Raw genomic sequence first — 23,312 nt, forward strand, 5'->3', positions numbered from 1 at the left:
GGATCGGCTATAGAACTATAGACCGATATGGATAAATTTTGTTATGGTTGTTAGCGGCCATATACTGGCGCTCTGTACCAAATTTCACCACGTACCATATTTCAAGCGGATCGGATGAATTTTGCTCCTCCAACAGCTCTGGGGGTCAAATCTGGGGATCGGTTAAAATGGGGTCTACATATAATTATGGAACTATATGGACCAATTCCTGCATGGTTGTTAGAGACCATATACTAACACCATGTACCAAATTTCAGCCTGATCGGATAAAATTTGCTTCTCTTAGAGGCTCCACAAGCCAAATCTGGGGATCGGTTTATATGGGGCTATATATAATTATGGACCGATATGGACCAATTCCTGCATGGTTATTAGAGACCATATACTAACACCATGTTCCGAATTTCAATCGGATCGGATGAAATTTGCTTCTCTTAGAGGCTCCGCAAGCCAAAATTTTGACAATAGAAATAAAATGTTGATGAAATTTCCGATAGGAAATTTTCTATAGAACTAAAATTTTAAGATATTTGTACCCTTCACCACTACTGTGGTACAGTGTATAATAAATTCGTGCATTTGTATGTATCGCCAAGAAGGAAAAGTCTGAGACCCATAGTTTAGTATACCGATCGTCTTAGAATTAAATTCTGAGTCGATTTAGCGATGTCCGTCTGTCTGTCTGTCCGTCCGTCCGTCTGTCTGTATATGTAATTTTGTGTGCAAAGTACAGCACGCAGTTTAAGTCTGATCGTCCTCAAATTTGACATAGGGGGTTTTTTTTGGGACAGAGACAATCGCCATTGATTTTGGAAAAAATCGGTTCAGATTTAGATATAGCTGCCATATATATTTATCCCCGATCTGGTCATAGTTGGCGTGTTTATCCACCGATTTTCTTCAAATTCCGTACATCCGAATATTTTATGAGTCTCGAAAAACTTGCAAAATATCAGCCAAATCGGTTCAGATTTAGATATAGCTCCCATATATATCTTTCGTCCGATTTAGACTCATATGACCACAGAGGCCAAAGTTTACTACCGATTTTCGTGAAATTTTGCACAGTGAGCAGTACTGATATTTTGCCAATGCTTGGTGAATTTGATTGAAGTCGGTTCAGATTTAGATATAGCTCTTATATATATTTTTCGCCCGATTTGCACTTATATGGCCTCAAAAGCCAGAGTTTTGCCGTGATTTGATTCAAATTTTGCACGAGGGGTACGTTTGACGGTATCGTTATGTGTGCCAAATTTGGTTGAAATCGGTTCAGATTTTAATATAGCTCCCATATATATCATTCGACCGATTAGAACTTATATGACCACGGAGGCCAAAGTTATACTCCCAATTACGTGAAATTTTGCAGAGATTGCAGAATTATTATTCTTATTATGCATGTCAAAATCGGTTCAGATTTAGATACAGCTCCCATGTACGTGTACACCAGAGTTGGGGAAATATGGTAGAATGTTTCATATTTTAATCCCATTTTTAATGGCATTTTCCTCCTTGATAGTTTCTACAGAGAATATATTTAATTCGCTATTTAAATTTGTCAAGTGTCATCTAATTTGGTTCAGATTTAAATAAATGCTCAATATAGTTGTCCTTTCGGTTTATAAAAATATTACCAAAATACCCACATTTTACACAAAATTCTGTGACGATTTCCCAATATCGTAATTATATCCTACTCACTGTAATGCCAGACTTTACACGTAATGACTCAGTTTTAAATAAGGCTCCGACTTGTGGAAATATCGCCCGACTTGGCCAAATAATATATCATAACCCACAATAGACCACATATTTTCAAATCGGTTAAGATATAGATATTTGAATATGGGAATATAAACCTTCATAATAACTCCAAACAAATTATAAGGAGTTGAGATGGTAACACAAATTTTGGTGTACATAGTGGTGAAGGGTATAATATAGTCGGCCCGCCCGACTTTAGTATTTAATTACTTGTTTCTTTATAAAATTAAAAGTTTGACTAAATTTTCTATAAATTCAATATTATGTCAATTACTTTAAAAATGTTACTTTTCATGACCTACATACTATAATATTCGTCACATTAACTATTCAAAGGATGATTATGTACCCAAATAAATTGTCGATGATAGGAGTGATCATAAAATAATAAACAAACTATAAAATAATAAAATATTTAATTCGAAAAAAAAAAACATTTTAGCCACAAAAATCTAATCAAACACGCAATTTTTATTTTATTATTATACCCTCCACCATAGGATGGGGGTATATTAACTTTGTCATTCCGTTTGTAACACATCGAAATATTGCTCTAAAACCCCATAAAGTATATATATTCTGGGTCGTGGTGAAATTCTGAGTCGATCTGAGCATGTCCGTCCGTCCGTCTGTTGAAGCTATCGACTTGAAACTTGGCACAAGTAATTGTTATTGATGTAGGTCGGATGGTATTGCATTGCCCCCATATAAACGGACCCCCAAATTTGGCTTGCAGACCCTCTAAGAGAAGCAAATTTCATCCGATCCGGCTGAAATTTGGTACATGGTGTTAGTATATGATCTTAAACAACCATGCAAAAATTGGTCCACATCGGTCCATAATTATATATAGCCCCCATAAAAACCGATCCCCAGATTTGGCTTGCGGAGTCTCTAAGAGAAGAAAATTTCATCCGATCCGGCTGAAATTTGGTACATGGTGTTAGTATATGGTCTCTAACATCTATGCAAAAATTGGTCCACATCATTCAATAATTATATATAGCCCCCATATAAACCGATCCCCCATTTGGCTTTATGAGCAAAATTCATGTGATTCAGTTGAAATTTGGTACGTGGTGTTAGTATATGGTCTCAAATACCCATGCAAAAATTGGTTGAAATCGGTCCATAATTATATATAGCCCCCATATAAACCGATCCCCAGATTTTACCTCCGGAGCCCTTTGGAAGATCAAAATTCATCCGATTCGGTTGAAATTTGGTACGTGATGTTAGTGTATGGTATCCAACAACCATGCAGGAATTGGTTCATATCAGTCCATAATTATTTATATAGCCCCCATATAAACCGATCCCCAGATTTGACCTCCGGTGCCTTTTGGAGAAGCAAAATTCATCCGATCTGGTTGAAATTTGGTACGTGGTGATCGTATATGATATTTAACAACCATGCCAAAAGTGGTCCATATCAGTCCATAATCATATATAGCCCCCATATAAACCGATCCCGATATCTGGTTTTGGAGACTCTTGGAGGAGCAAATTTCATCCGAGTGATTTGAAATTTGGTACATTGTGCTAGTATGGCCGTTAACAACCATGCCTAACTAGGTTCATATCGGTCTATAGTTATATATAGCCCTCAGATGAATCGATCCCCAATCACACAAAAATTGGTCCATATCAAGTGCATAATTCTATATAGCCCCCATATAAGCGACCCCCGTATTTCAATTCTGGCTCTCTACGTACCGTGCATAAAGTCCATATCGATTCGTAATTATTTGTAGACTTAACTATACGTCTAAAACGGTTCGTCTTTAAAAATGTCGAGGAGAGGGCGTACCCTTTCCTCCAAATTTTTAAATAATGTTCTGTATTCAAGTAGTTGGACAATCTTCTATATTTCTTGTGAATTTTAAGTGTGGTTTGTCAAGGAAAGGTATCCTTCTCCTCAACACATCTGAAAATTAAGCACTATATTATAATAACATACAAAGAATTACTGTTTCCCATCCAATAAATCGGAAAAAGCAAAAGTAGTAAAAAATTGTACCACATTGACATTTGCAAAAATGTTGGAAAATGATGCACCCTCTACGTTGGCTGCCAATTTCATGTAAATTTAAGTTCTTTACTGAAAAGAAGTCTGGCAGAAGCCTGTGCAAAAATCATAAAATTATGTACCGAGTTCCCATGTACGGACAACCCTCTACTTTCAATTTAAGAAAAAAAAAAAAAACGGACAAAAGGGAACCCTCTCCCCACATTCGCTCCACTTCAACCTGATATCGGACTATCACATACCCTATATTAATTTCACAACTACTCAATGGTCCCTATAAATTCTATCGAAGTAAATCGACAAAGTTTATTTCAATTTTCCCCTTCCCCAACCAGATATCGGAAAATTATATACTAATTTAAAAATCATGTATAAATTTAATCACCTCCTCCCACGTTCCCTCTAAATTTAAAGTAGATCGGAGATGGTTAAATTTTGCTCTATTGTTTTAAAGGGACGTCACTTTCCCCGATACAATATCGACAAACACCGTAGTGAATATCACCCCTAACCTCCTCTGAAAGTTCTTAAAACTTTCCTTCAAGTGTGGAGCAAGGAAGATTGCCTCTTCATTCATAACCTTCCCCCACTGCCTTTGTAAATTTCAAGAAAACTTAAGAATTTTATTTTTGCAGTTTGCATTTGTAAACATCCCAGAAAATGTCAAGCAAACTATAAGCCTAAAGGTGCGGCCTCTTTTCCGTCCAAATATCACAAAATTAGGTATCAACTATTAGTATCGTAACCTCTCCCCAGTCCTCTGTAAATTTCAAGTAACTCGGTAAAGTTTAATTGTTTCTCTGTATGTACTTAAGAGAAGCGGATGTCTCCCTATGACCTTTTATTTTTATTAAAAAATCAGGAACCTAATATAAATTTCATAATCTCACCCATTTTTTCCGTAAAATTTCAGTCGGGGGAGTTTAGTTTAATTTTCACTGTACTTTAAAAAAAGAAGTCGGGCAAAGGGGTGGTCCCCCTCCTCGACCAAATATCGAAAAATAATGTAGCGGTATAATAAGTTTGTGCATTTGTATGTAACGCCAAGAAGGAAAAGTCTGAGACCCATATTTTAATATACCGATCGTCTTAGAATTAAATTCTGAGACGATTTACCGATGTCTGTCTGTCTGTCCGTCCGTCTGTCTGTGTATGTAATTTTGTGTGCAAAGTACAGCTCGCAGTTTAAATCTGATCGTCCTCAAATTTGGCACAGGGTGTTTTTTTTTTGGGACAGAGACAATCGCTATTGATTTTGGAAAAAATCGGTTCAGATTTAGATATAGCGGCCATATATATTTATCCCCGATCTGGTCATAGTTGGCGTGTTTATCCACCGATTTTCTTCAAATTCCGTACATCCGAATATTTTATGAGTCTCGAAAAACTTGCAAAATATCACCCAAATCGGTGCAGATTTAGATATAGCTCCCATATATATCTTTCGTCCGATTTAGACTCATATGACCACAGAGGCCAAAGTTTACTACCGATTTTCGTGAAATTTTGCACAGAGAGCAGTATTGATATTCTACCAATATATAATATGTAATGTGGTAAAACTAGAGCATTTGTATACCTCATTTTTCAAAAACAAAATTGTTGTGTTGTTTTGAAAAAAATTTTGGTTATATCTTAAGAAATACAGTGCGTGTTAAAGTAAATGTTTATTTACAAATAAACAGCTTTTTTAAGTAGGGAATAGATAATTACACTATTTTTATACTACACAGTTTGTTTTTGCCAACATTACTTTCAAATCTGGTAGATGTCTTATTTTCAAATTTGTAGTTTTTTTAAATTTTTGGTAAAAATTTAGTTTTCAATTTTGACTGCAGATTACTAAGAAGTAGTACAAAAAAAAAAACATATTTTTGAATATAGCGTATGATGTTTTGAATGCAATAATTTTATTTTTATAGAATTCGGTCGAAATTTTAAAACGTAAGAATTTTTTTCTCTTTGTATCTTAAAAGATACAGTGCCCATTTAAGGGTTAAGGGAAGGTCAAAATCTTTGGATCCTTAGGTTATAAAAATGATTTATTTTTTTTTAATTTCGACTATCTTTGTTTATTAAAATTAAATTAAAAATGTGAAATATTTTCTCTCTCTTTTTGCAGTGGAATCTCACATGACTCAAATAATTTGTTGCCTTGTGTAACACTGCCATGAAAAGTCGTTAAATTAATACCATCAAAGGGAAATGAAGCATCACATATAACGAACAAGAAGACATATCAAAAAAAAAAAAAAAACAAAATAGCTCCACATCTTCAAAGTAAGCTTTGGCGTTGAAATAATAAAAAAAAAACAAAAACAAACAAACAAATAGAGACCATCTCGAAATCATATTCATATGAGTGTAAATGAAATTGAAAAATTACTTTTGATCTTTGAAGTGTGAAAATAAATCAAGGAAATGAATAAATCAAAAAAATTACAAATGTCACAAAAGCCTTAACACACATAAATATTAAATTTTTAATAAGCTTCACAAGCCACTTACATGCCGCATAGACACACATTGCATTGCACGAAATTGTGGTAAATGTCCTTAAACCATTTGTACAGGTGTTATAAATGTGTACGAGAGTGAGTCTATGTGTACAGGGAATACAGATAGATGGGCATTATGGTGCGAGCATAATGTGAGTATGAATTCGAGTGTTTGTGTTCTATGCTTATGCTGATTTAAAAGTGAATATCGTGCATGTTGTAATTCCCCTTTGCGGAAGTGTTGCCATATTAAGGCATTTCAATCGTACATACTCACGCTTACATTTGCTATAGTTATTCGTCGCTCTCTCTCTCTCCCACATCTATCTCTTGCCCTGCCCCAATAATAATAACAAGCAACAATTGTATAACCGCAAGCAACAATTACTGCAGTATTGCACTAACACCAAAGCCCACAACTGAGCAGACGGAGAAGAAGACGAAGGAGGAGAAAGGTGAGCGCATTAAGAGCGTTATAACGCCATAACCATTGCCATGAAAATGAACATTACCACCATCATTAAGGCCGCAATCAACTGCCGCACAATGTCGGTAGCCATGCACTTTGTCCTCATTGCCGTCAGCTGCATAATTTGCCTTTTAACAGTCTCGGTATCGGCTTACCCTGAAATTCCATCCAAAGGTAAGTAATGTGATTTTTTTTTATTTATTCCACATTGCTGTTTACGTTACAAAAATAAAATGTTTTTTTTTTTTTTTTTTTTTAAATCATTAAAAACAAAATTAATATCCTTTATTAATATTTGTGTGTAAACAATTAAGAGCAATATCATTGACCTATAGAATGATTTTATATTTGTATTTATTTTTTTTTAATGTTTATCTGCAAAACAAGAAAAAGTTTTATAATTAAAATACAGGATTCTCATTATATACAAATTTGCTATAAACACAGGGTGGCTAATATCAAATGCAACAAAGTAAAGTGCTATATTTATTTGCTTTTTTATACCCTAAACCCCATATTGGTTAGGGTATAATAACTTTAATTTACAAAATATGTGTGCCTACCAGAAATATAGATTTTAGACCCCAGAAAATATAAACCGGTCAACCCAGAATCACCTTCTCAGCACGATTGCCACACGAATAGAAAATAATCTAGTGAAATTTTAAGAACATTTTCCCAAACAAAAAAACTACCAAATAGAAAAATTTTATTTCGCAGTGTTTGATCAAATTTTGTTTTGGAAATTTCCTCCAAAGAAATAAAAAAATAATATTCCTGGGAGGAAATGTCTTGTCAACATGTTATTTTTATAGAAAATTTTGTCATAATTATATTTCTGTAGAACATTATGTCAAAATTTTTTTCTATAGAAATTTTTGTCAAAATTATATTTCAATAGAAACTTTTGTAAAAATCTTATTTCTATAGAAAATTTTGTCAAAATTTTATTCATATACAAAATTTTGTCAAAATTTTATATTTTATAAAAAACATTTTGTAATAATTATATTTTTATAGAAAATTATGTCAAAATTGTATTTCTATAGACAATTTTGTCATAATTATATTTCAATAGAAACTTTTGTAAAAATCTTATTTCTATAGAAAATGTTGTCAAAATTTTATATTCCTATTGAAAATTTTGTAAAAATTTTATTACCATAGAAAATTTTGTCAAAATGTTATTCCTATAGAAAATTTTGTCAAAATTTTATTCCTATAGAAAATTTTGTCATTTATAAATAAGATTTTGTCAAAATTTTATTTCTATAAACAATTTTGCGAAAACTTTATTCCTATAGAAAATTTTGTAAAAATTTCATTTTTATAATAAATTTTATCAACATTTTATTTGTATAGAAAATTTTGTCAAAATTTTATTTCTATAAAAAAATTTTATCAAAATTTTATTTCTATAAAAAACTTTGTCAAAATTTATATAGAAAATTTGGTCAAAATTTTATTACTATAGAAAATTTTGTCACAATTTTATTTATAAATAAAATTTTGTCAAAATTGTATTTCTATAAAAAATTTTGTCAAAATTGAATTTCTATAGACAATTTTGCGAAAACGTTATTCCTGTAGAAAGTTTTGTAAAAATTTCATTTTTATAATAAACTAGCGTAACCCGGCCCGCTTCGCTGCGCCTTCCGAAGTGTTTTTGTAGGAACATTTTGCGTTAACTTAGTCAAAATTTTTTTCAAAATTTTATTTATTTAAATATTTTTTGTCAATATTGTATTCATCTTAAAAATTTTGTCTTAATGGTATTTCTGTAGAAAATTTTGTCAACATTTTATTTTTATAGAAAATTTTGTCAAAATTTTATTTCTATAGGATTTTTTTTCAAAATTTTAGTTGTATAGACAATTTTTTACAAATTTTATTTCTATTGATAATTTGTCACAATTTTATTCCAATAGAAAATTTTTGTCAAAATTTTATTACTTTAGAATTTTTTTTCAAAATTTTATTCCATAAAAAATTTTGTCAACATTTTACTTCTATAGAAAATTTTGTCAACATTTGATTTCTGTTGAAAATTTTGTCAAAATTTTATTTCTACAGAAAATTTTATTTCTACAGAAAATGTTATTACTATAGAACTTTGTTTTAAAATTTTAGTTCTATAGAAAAATTTTTCAAAATTTTATTTCTATAGAAAATTTTGTCAAAAGTTTATGTCTATAGAAAATTTTTTCAAAATTTTATTCCTATTGATAATTGGTAAAAATGTTATTCCAATAGAAAATTTGTCAAAATTTTATTACTATAGAAAATTTTGTCAAAATTTTATTTATATAAAAAATTTTGTCAACATTTTATTTCTATAGAAAATTTTGTCAGCATTTTATTTCTGTTGAAAATTTTGTCAAAATTTTATTTCTATAGAAAATGTTGTCAACATTTTTTTACTATAGAAAATTTTGCCAAAAGTCTATTTCTATACATTTTTTCTGAAAAGTTTTATGTCTGTAGAATATTTTGCCAAATTTTATTTCTATAGAAAATTTGTCAACATTTTATTACTATAGAAAATTTTTTTTAGAAAGTTTTTAGTTCTTTAGAAAGTTTTTTAAAAATATTATTTCTATAGAAAAATTTGTCAAAATTGAAAATTTTTTCAAAATTTTATTTTTATAAAAAATTTTGTCAAAATTTTATTTCTATAGAAAATTTTGTCAACATTTTATTTCTGTGGAAAACTTTTTCAAAATATTATTTCTATAGAAAATGTTGTCAACATTTTATTACTATAGAAAATTTTGCCAAAAGTCTATTTTTATAGTTTTTTTATACCCTCCATCATAGGATGGGGGTATATTAACTTTGTCATTCCGTTTGTAACACATCGAAATATTGCTCTAAGACCCCATAAAGTATATATATTCTGGGTCGTGGTGAAATTCTGAGTCGATCTAAGCATGTCCGTCCGTCCGTCCGTCCGTACGTCTGTTGAAATCACGCTAACTTCCGAACGAAAGAAGCTATCGACTTGAAACTTGGTACAAGTAGTTGCTATCGATGTAGGTCGGACGGTCTTGAAAATGGGCCATATCGGTCCACTTTTACGTATAGCCCCCATATAAAAGGACCCTCAGATTTGGCTTGTGGAGCCTCTAACAGAAGCATATTTCATCCGATCCGGCTGAAATTTGGTATATGGTGTTGGTATGTGGTCTTTAACAACCATGCAAAAATTGGTCCACATCGGTCCATAATTATATATAGCCCCCATATAAACCGATCCCCAGATTTGGCTTGCGGAGCCTCAAAGAGAAGAAAATTTCATCCGATCTGGCCGAAATTTTGTATATGATGTTGGTATATGGTCTCTAACAACCATGCAAAAATTGGTCCACATCGGTCCATAATTATATATGGCGCCCATATAAACCGATCCCCAGATTTGGGTTGCGGAGCCTCAAAGAGAAGCATATTTCATCCGATCCGGCTGAAATTTGGTACATGGTGTTGGTATATGGTCTCTAACAATCATGCAAAAATTGGTCCACACCGGTCCATAATTATATATAGCCCCCATATAAACTGATCCCCAGATTTGGCTTACGAAGTCTCCAAGAGAAACAAATTTCATCCAATCCGGTTGTAATTTGGTACATGATGTTGGTATATGGTCTCTAACAACCATGCAAAAATTGGTCCACATCGGTCCATAATTATATATGGCGCCCATATAAACCGATCCCCAGATTTGGGTTGCGGAGCCTCAAAGAGAAGCAAATTTCATCCGATCCGACTGAAATTTGGTACATGATATTGGTATATGGTCTCTAACAACCATGCAAAAATTGGTCCACATCGGTTCATAATTATATATAGCCCCCATATAAACCGATCCCCAGATTTGGCTTGCGAAGTCTCCAAGAGAAGCAAATTTCATCCAATCCGGTTGTAATTGGGAACATGGTGTTAGTATATGATCTTTAACAACCGTGCCAGAATTGGTCCATATCCGTCCATAATTATAGATAGCCCCCATATAAAACATTCTCCAGATTTGACCTCCGGAGCCTCTTGGAGGAGCAAAATTCATCCGATCCGGTCGCTAACAACCATACCAAAATTGGTCCAATCACACAAAAATTGGTCCATATCGGTTCATAATAGTGGTTGCCACTAGACCAAAAAATAATCTACCAAAATTTTATTTCTATAGAAAATTTTGTCAAAATTTTATGTCTATAGAAAATTTTGTCAGAATTTTATTTCTAGAGAAAATTTTGTTAAAATTTTATTCGGTTCATAATAAAATTTTCATCATTGTCAAAATTTTATTTCTATAGAAAATTTTGTCAAAATTTTATTTCTATAGAGAATTTTGTTCAAATTTTATTCGGTTCATAATCATGGTTGCCACTCGAGCCAAAAATAATCTACCAAGATTTTATTTCTATAGAAAATTTTGTCAAAAGTTTATTTCTATAGAAAATTTTGTTAAAATTTTATTTCTGTAGAAAATTTTGTCAAAATTTTATGTCTACTTTGTCAAACTGAATTATATACGTATTGGATCGATCTTTTTTGATTTAATATATAACACGTATGGACTTACATACAATTTAGAAGATGGTATTAGGAGGTTTTAAGATAACATGCCATCGGCAAGCGTTACCGCAACTTAAGTAATTCGATTGTGGATGGCAGTGTTTAGATGAAGTTTCTACGCAATCCATGATGGAGGGTACATAAGCTTCGGCCTGGCCGAACTTACGGCCGTATATACTTGTTTTTTTTTTTTAATTTTATGTCCATCGAATTTTTATCAAACTTTATTTCTATAGAAAATGTTGTCAACATTTTATTACTATAGAAAATTTTGCCAAAATTTTATTTCTATAGAAAATTTTGTCAAAATTTTACTACTATAGAAAATTTTATCAAAATTTTACTACTATAGAAAATTTTATCAAAATTTTACTACTATAGAAAATTTTATCAAAATTTTAGTTCTTTAGAAAGTTTTTTAAAAATTTTATTTCTATAGAAAAATTTGTCAAAATTTTATTTCTATAGAAAATTTTGTAAACATTTTATTTCTATAGAAAATCAAGTGTCAAAACTTTATTTTCTACAGAAAATGTTTTCAAAATTTCGTTTCTATAGAAAACTTTGTTAAAATTTTATTTCTATAAAACATTTTGTCAAAATTTTGTTCTATAAAAAATTTTGTCAAAATTTTATTTCTATGGGAAAATTTTAAAAAATTTTATTTCTTTACAAAATTTTATTCATTAAGAAATTTTTGTCAAAATTTTATTCATATTGAAAATTTTTTCTTAATTTGATTCATATAGAAATATTTGTCATTGATATAGAAAATATTTTGTAAAAATTTTATTCATATTGGAAATTTTGTCTAAGTTTTATTTCGTATATTTGGGCATTGTTGACCTTTTTTATGAGTATTTTGATTTGTGAAAATTTCATTTCCATAAAAATTTTTGACAACATTTTATTTCTATAAAATATTTTGTCAACATTTTATTTTAATAGAATATTTTGTCAAATTTTATTTATATAGAGCATTTTTCACCAATTTTGTTCCTGTAGAAAATGTTGTCAAAATTTAATGATCTTGAAAATTTTGTCAAAATTGTATTCATTTCGAAAATTTAAGTTAAGTTGGAGAGGAATATATTGCAAAATCTACTAAGATATCAAGAATTCAAGCAATGCTTGGTAGCCGGACAAAATGTACCAGTTTTGGAAGAATTCTACCAACTGTGGCAGCCGTTCGCCTGAGCCGTCTTAGCCCCTAATGTTCGTCCGTCTATCCGTATACTTGTTGTTCGCAAGATTCCTGTCACAATTATTAACCGATGTTGATGGAATTTCATACATGGTGTCTTTAAGGAACAAGGACGAACACTATAGAATTTGGAAAACTACAAATCAAATTTAGATATAGCTCTCATATATATGTGTCGCCCGATTTTTCCCAAATTTGGCCAACATAGCCTTATTTATTAACCGACCTTACCCGAAGTGGGCCCAAATTAATCATCAATAGTCTCAAATAAATCAGGAAAAACAAAATCAAAGTCGGTTCAGATATTGATATAAAGTCGGACGTGCAAACTATATTACTCCCTAATCCACCCCTAATAAGTTAGTAAATATAAGCATTGGAGGGGGTATGGTTGAAATAGTGTTGGGATATTAACCGTATATCCATATTTAAGTAAATTAAGGGTTACATGTTTCTGGGAGCTTTATGTTAACCTGAAAAGAAATGCATGCTATTAGGATCAGTACTTGTTTTTGAACCAACAGAGCTAGTATGCCACTAATATTGAGCCCATTATTAAATATGTAAGTAAAGTGGAAAGTCGGTCGGAACCGACTACATCATACCCTAAACCATTACCACTCAATTCGTTAACATAAACATTTGTGGGGTATCATATCATAAACCGTGTTTCTATATTTAAGAAAATTAAGGGTTATATGTTGACGGAAGCTTTATTTCAATCTGAACAGAAGTGCCTTTTACTAGTAACTTGATGACAAATTTCATCAAAATCGCTTGATAATTGCGACCTGAATTCTGCGCACAACAAATACTTAAACAGACGGACGGACGGACAGACAGACGGGTGGCCATCAGGGACTAAGTCAACTCATGAGGTAATTCTGAGTGGATCGGAATATATTTTTTTGGATTTAAAATCAATATTTCTGATACGCACATTTTTTTGGCAGAAAATTTTGTCAAAAATTAAATCTATAGAAAATTTTGTCCAAATTTTATTACTATAGAATTTTTTTTTTCAAAATTTTAGTGCTATAGAAAATTTTGTCAAAATTTTATTTCTATAGAAAATTTTGACAAAATTTTATTTCTATAGACAAATTTTGACAAAATTTTATTTCTATAGAAAATTATTTAAATTTTTTTATGGCAACCGTGATTATAAAACTACGGCAGTCTTTGTAAGCGGATATAAAGGGTGATTCTTTTGAGGTTAGGATTTTCATGCATTAGTATTTGACAGATCACGTGGGATTTCAGACATGGTGTCAAAGAGAAAGATGCTCAGTATGCTTTGACATTTCATCATGAATAGACTTACTAACGAGCAACGCTTGCAAATCATTGAATTTTATTACCAAAATCAGTGGCAGAAAATCCGCTTTTTTATCGACAAATTTTGTTCAGCGATGAGGCTCATTTCTGGTTGAATGGCTACGTAAATAAGCAAAATTGCCGCATTTGGAGTGAAGAGCAACCAGAAGCCGTTCAAGAACTGCCCATGCATCCCGAAAAATGCACTGTTTGGTGTGGTTTGTACGCTGGTGGAATCATTGGACCGTATTTTTTCAAAGATGCTGTTGGACGCAACGTTACGGTGAATGGCGATCGCTATCGTTCGATGCTAACAAACTTTTTGTTGCCAAAAATGGAAGAACTGAACTTGGTTGACATGTGGCGCTACATGCCACACAGCTCGCGATTCTATGGCCATTTTGAGGGAAAACTTCGGAGAACAATTCATCTCAAGAAATGGACCGGTAAGTTGGCCACCAAGATCATGCGATTTGACGCCTTTAGACTATTTTTTGTGGGGCTACGTCAAGTCTAAAGTCTACAGAAATAAGCCAGCAACTATTCCAGCTTTGGAAGACAACATTTCCGAAGAAATTCGGGCTATTCCGGCCGAAATGCTCGAAAAAGTTGCCCAAAATTGGACTTTCCGAATGGACCACCTAAGACGCAGCCGCGGTCAACATTTAAATGAAATTATCTTCAAAAAGTAAATGTCATGGACCAATCTAACGTTTCAAATAAAGAACCGATGAGATTTTGCAAATTTTATGCGTTTTTTTTTTAAAAAAAGTTATCAAGCTCTTAACAAATCACCCTTTACAACTAAAACAAGTAAGTAAAGTAGAAAGTCGGGCGGCGCCGACTATATCATACCCTAAACCACCCTTACTGAATTAGTAATCATAAGCATTTGTGGAGTAACATTGATATAGGTCTGGGAGATAAACCGCGGTTGCATATTTAAGAAAATTAAGGGGCTTTGTCTCAATCTGATTATAGCTCATAGTCAGTGTTGCCAGGGAAAATGTTCGGTTTACCCTACATAGACAAAACAAGTTCTCTACTTTCCCATACATTCCCAAACAATTTTCCCTACAATATTTTTCGTTAAATTTAAACAAATTTTACAAAACAAAATGGTTCTAAGTACTTTATTATCTTAAAATATGCAAATGCAACGTGTATAACCTAGAAAATAAATTTTTTATTACCACCACGGTTGCCATAAAGATTGCCAAATTAGTAATATTTTTTGTTGAATCTCTTTAAAAATAAAATTTTGGAAAAAGTTTCTATAAACAAATTTTTGTGAGAAATTTTTCTATAGAAATAAAATTTTGACAATAAATTCTATAGAAATAAAATTTTGGAAAAGGTTCCTATATAAGCAATTTTTTTTTGAGGAATATTTCTATGGAAATAAAATTTTGATAATAAGTTCTTTAGAAATAGCATTTTGAAAAAAAAAATCCATAGAAATAAAATTTTAAAAAAAATTTATAGAAATAATATTTTGAAAAAAATTTCTATAGAAATATAATTTTGACAAAATTTTCTATAGAAATAAAATATTGACAAAATTTTCTAAAGGAATAAAGTTTTTACAAAAATTTCTATAGAAACTTCTATAGATTTGTGGTAATTTTCAAAATTTTTTTGATTTTCTTTTTTTTTTGGCACGAGTAGTAACTGTTGTTACCACACCTTGTTAAAGATCAAGCCTTGCCGGCTTCTAATTTCCTCGTATAGAGCCACAAAAATGTAAAAATTATTACAAATTGTGTTGAGTGAAAATGTCCCTACATTGTGGCCTTACGTCCCTACAAGACGCTAAATATTAGAAAAAACCTACATTTGAGATTTGAGTAACATTGGTTAATAAATATGGGTATTATGGCCAAATTTGGGAAAATCGATCGATCCATATATATGGAAGCTATGTGTAAATGTGAACCTATTTGCATAATATTTTGCGGGTTTGATTAATACCACAAAAGCTTACCTTGACTAAGATCAGTTGTGAAATGGGACCTCTATGGTCAAACATATGGTTATTAGGGGCAAATTTTTCAAAATCGGGCGATACATATATGAGGGCTATATCTATATCTGAACCGATTTCGGTGATTTTTTGCTTATATAGTTAGTGCTGTAGAAGATTACATTTGGCCATCTTGGAGTAAGATCGGTTGATAATTAAGGGTTTTATAGTCAAATTTAGAAAAATCGGGCAGTACATATATATGGGAGCTATAGCTAAATCTGAACCGATTTCGATGATTTTTTGCACATATAGTTAGTGCTATAGAAGATTACATTTAGCCAACTTTGAGTAAGATCGGTTGATAAATAAGGGGTTTTGAACCTAATTTGGCAAAATCGGGCGATACATATATATGGAAGCTATAGCTAAATCTGAACCGATTTCGATGAAATTTTGCAGACTTAAAGGGTGATGCGGAAGATTATTTTTTGCTAAATTTGACCAAGATCGGTTAGTAAAAAAGTGCAACGTGACCCCATTTGTCGAAATCGGGCGATACATATATATGGGAGCTATATCTAAATTTGATCCGATGTCTTCCAAATTCAAAAGCGTTCGCCCTTGTGTCCAAAAAACTCCCTGTACCAAATTTCATTAAAATCGGTTAATAATTGCGACTGGAATCCTGTACATCAAATACATGGTCAGACGGACGGACACCAAACGCTAGATCGACTCAGGTGTCGATCTAGCGTTTGGTGTCCGTATATACCGAGTCGATCGGTATATATTTTATGGGGTCTAAAATCAATATTTCTGGTATTTTTTGGCAGATCAAACTTATTATACCCTGACCACTATGAGTGGTTTAGGGTAAAAAATTAAAATTGAAGAGTTTACAAACAAAATTGTATTCAGTCTAAAGGAGCTCTTGACAATATTCTTCCAATGGAATTTTTGTTGAAATTTAGTGAAAGGTACTTTTTCTTAAAAGTTGTATTTCCCATACCTGTCCTCATCTCTTTTCTCTTCTCACGTTCTACTTGTAAAAATTAAATTCGATACATTAATAAAAATATACTTGTAACAAATATTGCATATTTTTACTATGCTGTTTCATGTTATTCACGGTAAAAATTCCCCATTGGATAAAAAAAAAAAACAAAATGTAAAAGTTTGTTTTTATCGAAACCTGTCAGAGAAGAGCTTATAAAAATGTTATTTATGAACAGAAATATGTTGTGGAAATGCAAGCAAGTATATCCACAAAGAGTATACTTCACTATATGGGAATATATAATAGAGAGAGAGAGGGAGAACGAAAGAGAAATAGAGCTCTTAGGGAACTTCAAACAAACGAAGTGTCATATTTGCGTAAACATAAAAAACGATAATCCATAAAACAACAATAAAAACGTGTGTGTGTGTGTGTGTGTGTTATTTTTACCAAACTCAACAGATGTGTAGAGCCAGAGGTGTTATAACAAATACCAATGCATTTATAGCTCTGTGTTGGCTTGTTTGCTTGCATTGTTAAAACACTGACTGTGAGTCAACTCAATGAATGAATCAAACTTTTTACTTGGCTGCTGGATTTGTTTTTTCCTGAACAATTTTTGATGTCTGTATCCGTGTACACTCAGTTCAATTACAAATATGCCAACTATGTTGATAAAAATATTTCCTGAGTGTTTTTTTCTTTTTTTTTTTTAATTTTATTTTTATCTGTAACAGGACACGAATATTTGTTGTTATTTTAATGCATCAATCCTCGTATTGCGTTTTATTGAGAGGTTGAAAAAATTGGTGAAAAAAGAGTTTTGAATTGAAAAAAAAAAACGGCATATTTATTTAAACGAGTAAAGATTTTACGGTGAGTTGGGATATATGCTCTTACAAACTCCAAATTAAAGTCAATTTTGATTCAGCGATGACATCAAAATATAATGAGAGGTCTGTTTGTTGCATTATAGATTTGCAGGAGCATATGAATCTTGCTCAGATTCACATATATAGTTTCAATCGAAATTATTCATCAGGATAACATTTAAAGAATCTAACAAAAATAAGTAAGGAAAGTCTAAAGTCGGGCGGGGCCGACTATATTATAACCTGCACCACTTTGTAGATCTAAATTTTCGATACCATATCACATCCGTCAAATGTGTTGGGGGCTATATATAAAGGTTTGTCCAAAATACATACATTTAAATATCACTCGATCTGGACAGAATTTGATAGACTTCTACAAAATCTATAGACTCAAAATTTAAGTCGGCTAATGCACTAGGGTGGAACAAAATGTTAGTAAAAAAATATGGGAAATCTTTAAATCTGAAGCAATTTTAATTAAACTTCGCAAAAGTTTATTTATGATTTATCGCTCGATATATATGTATTAGAACTTTAGGAAAATTAGAGTCATTTTTACAACTTTTCGACTAAGCAGTGGCAATTTTACAAGGAAAATGTTGGTATTTTGACCATTATTGTCGAATTCAGAAAAATATACATATATGGGAGCTATATCTAAATCTGAACCGATTTCAAATTTGGCACGCATAGCTACAATGTTAATTCTACTCCCTGTGCAAAATTTCAACTAAATCGGAGCAAAAAATTGGCCTCTACGGTCATATGAGTGTAAATCGGGCGAAAGCTATATATGGGAGATATATCTAAATCTGAACCGATTTCAACCAAATTTGGCACGCATAGCTACAATGTTAATTCTACTCCCTGTGCAAAATTTCAACTAAATCGGAGCAAAAAATTGGCCTCTGTGGTCATATGAGTGTAAATCGGGCGAAAGCTATATATGGGAGATATATCTAAATCTGAACCGATTTCAACCAAATTTGGCACGCATAGCTACAATGCTAATTCTACGCCCTGTGCTAAATTTCAATTACATCGGAGTAAAAGATTGGCCTCTGTGGTCATATGAGTGTAAATCGGGCGAACGATATATATGGGAGCTATATCAAAATTTGAACCGATTTCAATAAAAATGGGCACACTTGACTACAGTACTAATTGTTCTTCTTGTGCAAAATTTTAGGCAAATTAGGGTAAAACTTTGGCTTCTGGGGCCATATAAGTCCATATCGGGCGAAATATATATATGGGAGCTATATCTAAATCTGAACCGATTTCTTCCAAAATCAATATTCTATTCTTAGACAAAACACATACTTGTGCCAAATTTGAAGTCGATTGGACTAAAACTGCGACCTAGACTTTGATTAAAAAAATGTGTTCACGGACAGACGGACATGGCTTTATCGACTCAGTAGCCCACCCTGAGCACTTTTGCCAAAGACACCATGTGTCTATCTCGTCTCCTTTTGGGTTTTGCAAACATATGCACTAACTTATAATACCCTGTTCCACAGTGTGGCGCAGGGTATAAAGATCAATGTATCCACTAATGCATCTTTTATTATTTTTTGTCTGTTATCACCGGAAATTAAGCAAAAATCAAATATTTTATTTATTTATTCAGTTATGTCAACTACAACATCTCAACAACGACACGTTTTCAAAAATTCATTTTTTTTATTAGTAATGGGAGCACGGTTGCCACTCGATTCAAAAATAATTTACCAAAATTTGAAAAAAAAATCTTCGAATTTTGGTAAATTAATTATTACCTAATTTTTACCACCAACTAAACAAACTAAGTTTGAAATTTTTTGAAAAAAAGTTTTCTTCGGAATAATTGATTTATTTATTTATTCTTTTATGACCATAAGGACAATTTACTGAAATATAAATATGTTAAAATTTTAAATATTTTAAGCTTACACCAACAAGGGAAAATTGCTACTTCTACAAAAAGGGAGAATTTGCCCGCAACGGACTTTGATAATGTGACTTAAAATGAGAATTCAAATGTTTACATGTTGCTGACTTAATATTGACTTTATAGAAAATTTTTTCAACATCTTATTTTTATTGACGAATTTTTCAAATTTTTTTTTCTATAGAGAATTTCCTTTTCTATTGGGTATTTTATCAAAATTTTATTTCTATAGAAAAATTTGTCAAAATTTTATTTCTATAGACAATTTTATCAAAATTTTATGTCTATAAAAAATTTGTCATTTGTATTTCTATAGAAAATTTTGGCAAACTTGTACTTCTATATAGAAAATTTTGCCGACATTTTATTCCTAGAAAAAATTTTCCAAAAATTTTATAAGCATAGAAAATTTTGTCAAAATTTTATTTCTATAGATAATTTTGTCAAAATTGTATTTCTATAGAAAATTTTGTCAAAATTTTATTTTTCTAGAGAATTTTGTCAATATTTAATTTTTATAGCAAAATTTTGTCAAAATTTTATTTTTAAAGAAAATTTTATAAACATTTTATTTCTATAGAAATTTTTTTTTCAAAATTTTATTTCTATAGAAAATTTTGTCAAAGTTTTATTTCTATAGAAAATTTTGTCAAAATTTTATTTCTATAGAAAATTTTGTCAAAATTTTATTTCTACAGAAAATTTTGTCAAAATTTTATTTCTATAGAAAATTTTGTCCCAATTTTATTTCTATAGAAAATTTTGTCAATATTTTATTTCTATAGAAAATTTTGTCAAAATTTTATTTTTCTAGAGAATTTTGTCAAAATTTTATTTCTATAGCAAAATTTTGTTAAAAATTTTATTTTTAAAGAGAATTTTATAAAAAAGTGTATTTATATAGAAAATTTTGTCAATATTTTATTTCTATAGAAAATTTTGTCAAAATTTTATTTTTCTAGAGAATTTTGTCAAAATTTAATTTCTATAGCAACATTTTGTCAAAATTTTATTTCTATAGAAATTTTTTTTCAAAATTTTGTCAATATTTTATATCTATAGAAAATTTTGTCAAAACTTTATTTTTATAGAAAATTTTTTAAAAAATTTATTTTAATAGAAAATTTTGTAAAAAATTTATTTCTATAGAAAATGTTGTCAATATTTATTTCTATAGAAAATTTTGTCAATATATTTTTTTTTTTGAAAACTTTTTCAAAATTTTATTTCTATAGAAAATTCTGTCAAAATTTTATTTCTATAGAAAAATTTGTCAAAATTTTGTTTCTATAGAACATTTTGTCAAAATTTTATTTCTATAGAAAATTTTGTCAAAATTTTATTTCTGTAGAAAATTTTGTCAAAATTTTATTTCTATAGAAAATTTTGTCAAAATGTTATTTCTATAGAAAATTTTCTCAAAATTTTATTTCTTAGAAAAGTTTGTCAACATTTTATTTCTGTATAAAATTTTGTCAAAATTTTATTTCTATAGAAAAATTTATAAAAATTTTACTTCTATAGAAATTTTTTTCAAAATTTTATTTCTATAGAAAATTTTGTCAATATTTTATTTCTATAGAAAATTTTATAAAAATTTTATTTCTATAGAAAATTTTGTCAATATTTTATTTCTATTGAAAATTTTTTCAAAATTTTATTTCTATAGAAAATTTTGTCAAAATTTTATTTCTACAGAAAATTTTCTCAAAATTTTATTTCTATAGAAAACTTTGTCAAAATTTTACTTCTATAGACAATGTTGTCAAATTTTTTTATAGAAAATGTTGTCAAAATTTAAGTTTTCTTCATGAGCTATTAAAATCAATTCAAATCGTGTTAACAGCCACTTAAGTTTTCAAATTCTGACTCAATTTCAAGTAAAAATTGTGTTTTATTTTTGAGTAAAAACGTCTTTAAAATAAAGTATTGAAAACAGCTCTATTTATACTTTTTTTATACCCTTCACCACTACTGTGGTACAGGGTATGATAATTTTGTGCATTTGTATGTAACGCCAAGAAACAGTAGTCATAGACCCATCTTTTAGTATACCAATGGGCTTAAAATTAAATTCTGAGTCGATTTAGAGATGTCCGCTTGTCTGTCTGTCTGTATATGTAATTTTGTGTACAAAGTACAGCTCGCAGTTTAAGCCCAATCGCCTTCAAATTTGGCACAGAGTTTCAATATGGCTCAAAGACAATCGCTATATATTTTTAAAATCGGTTCAGATTTAGATATAGCTGCCATATATATTTATCGCCGATTTGGTCATAATTGACGTATTTATCAACGTATATTCTTTAAATTTTGCACAGCCAAATTTTTTGGGACATAAAATATGCAAAATATCGGCCAAATCAGTTCAGATTTTGATATAGCTCCCATATATATCTATCGTCCGATTTAGACTCATATGACCACGGAGGCCAAAGTTATACTCCGATTTACATGAATTTTTGCAAAAATAATAGAATTATTTTTTTAACTATGCATGCCAAATTTGGTACAAATCGGTTCAGATTTAGATATAGCTCCCATATATATCTTTCGCCCGATATGGACTTATATGGCCCCAGAAGCCAGAGTTTTTGCCCAATTTGGTTGAATAGGAGTACAATTAGTAGTGTAGTCAAGTGTGATAAATTCGATTGAAATCGGTTCAGATTTCGCTATAGTTCCCATATATATCTTTCGCCCGATTTTCCATCATATGACCGCAGAGTTCAAAGTTGTAGTCCGATTAACGTGAAATTTTGTACAGAGTGTAGAATTAACATACTATGTATATATGCCAATTTTGGTTGAAATCTGTTCAGATTTCGATATAGCTTCCATATATATGTTTTTCCGATTTGGGAAAAAAATTACCAAAATACTCACATTTTCCTTATAAAATCGCCACTGCTAAGCCGAAAACTTGTAAAAATGACTCAAAATTTCTAATACATCTATCAACCGATAAATCATAAATACACTTTTACGAAGTTGCCTCCAAATTGGTTCATATTTAAATGTTTCATATATTTTTTTACTAACATTGTGTTCCACCTCAGTATTATTGTAGAAAGTATTGTAGAACTCTGCCCAGATCTGGTCATATATACAGAATATATGTTTATGGGCGCATATAGAATCCAACACATTTGATTTGATATGGTATCGAAAATGTGGATTTACAAAGTGGTGCAGGGTATAATAAAGTCGGCCCCGCCCGACTTTAGACTTTCCCTACTTGTTCCTTTTTAGAAAAGATACCAAATATTTGATAATAATTTAAACATGAATCCCTTAATGTTAAAGCATTTTTCCGAAGTATTAAAGCCAAGTTGACCTCAGTTCATCAAAATGTTCTTTCATGTATAGATACTCATTTTTAAGTTGAAAGTCCTAACTATAAGGACAAAACGACTTCATTGAAAAATGTATCGCCTTTTGGACAAGGACACGTAATATTCTCAACTTCTGATTTACAAATTTCATATTCCACCCTAATACACATCTACCCAATATAACATTACTGTTATTGTTCCTGGCTGACAAACTGACAATATTGTTAACACATGGATTTTGGGGGTCACAAATGGCAGAAGGGGAGTAAATATGTGAATTGGTGAAGTGATTTTTTCTTCGAATTGAGACGATGTGGGGTTGAGTAGGTCTTTTGGGGGCAACCCAA

General features: G+C 30.7%; 1 protein-coding gene across 2 annotated transcripts in view; it reads left to right on the top strand.

Moving 5' to 3' along the window:
- Nucleotides 1–23,312, top strand: part of DIP-kappa (Dpr-interacting protein kappa) — a 386,526-nt gene that overhangs the window by 56,927 nt on the left and 306,287 nt on the right. For both annotated transcript variants that reach the window (XM_075293821.1, XM_075293822.1), the window contains exon 2: nt 5,919–6,937. In XM_075293821.1, the coding sequence (XP_075149936.1) occupies nt 6,790–6,937 (148 nt within the window). In that variant the 5' untranslated portion in view covers nt 5,919–6,789. The remainder of the gene's footprint in view (nt 1–5,918; nt 6,938–23,312) is intronic.

Source organism: Haematobia irritans, chromosome 2 (genome assembly GCF_050003625.1).
Source record: "Haematobia irritans isolate KBUSLIRL chromosome 2, ASM5000362v1, whole genome shotgun sequence".
Taxonomy (NCBI): Eukaryota; Metazoa; Arthropoda; class Insecta; order Diptera; family Muscidae; genus Haematobia; species Haematobia irritans.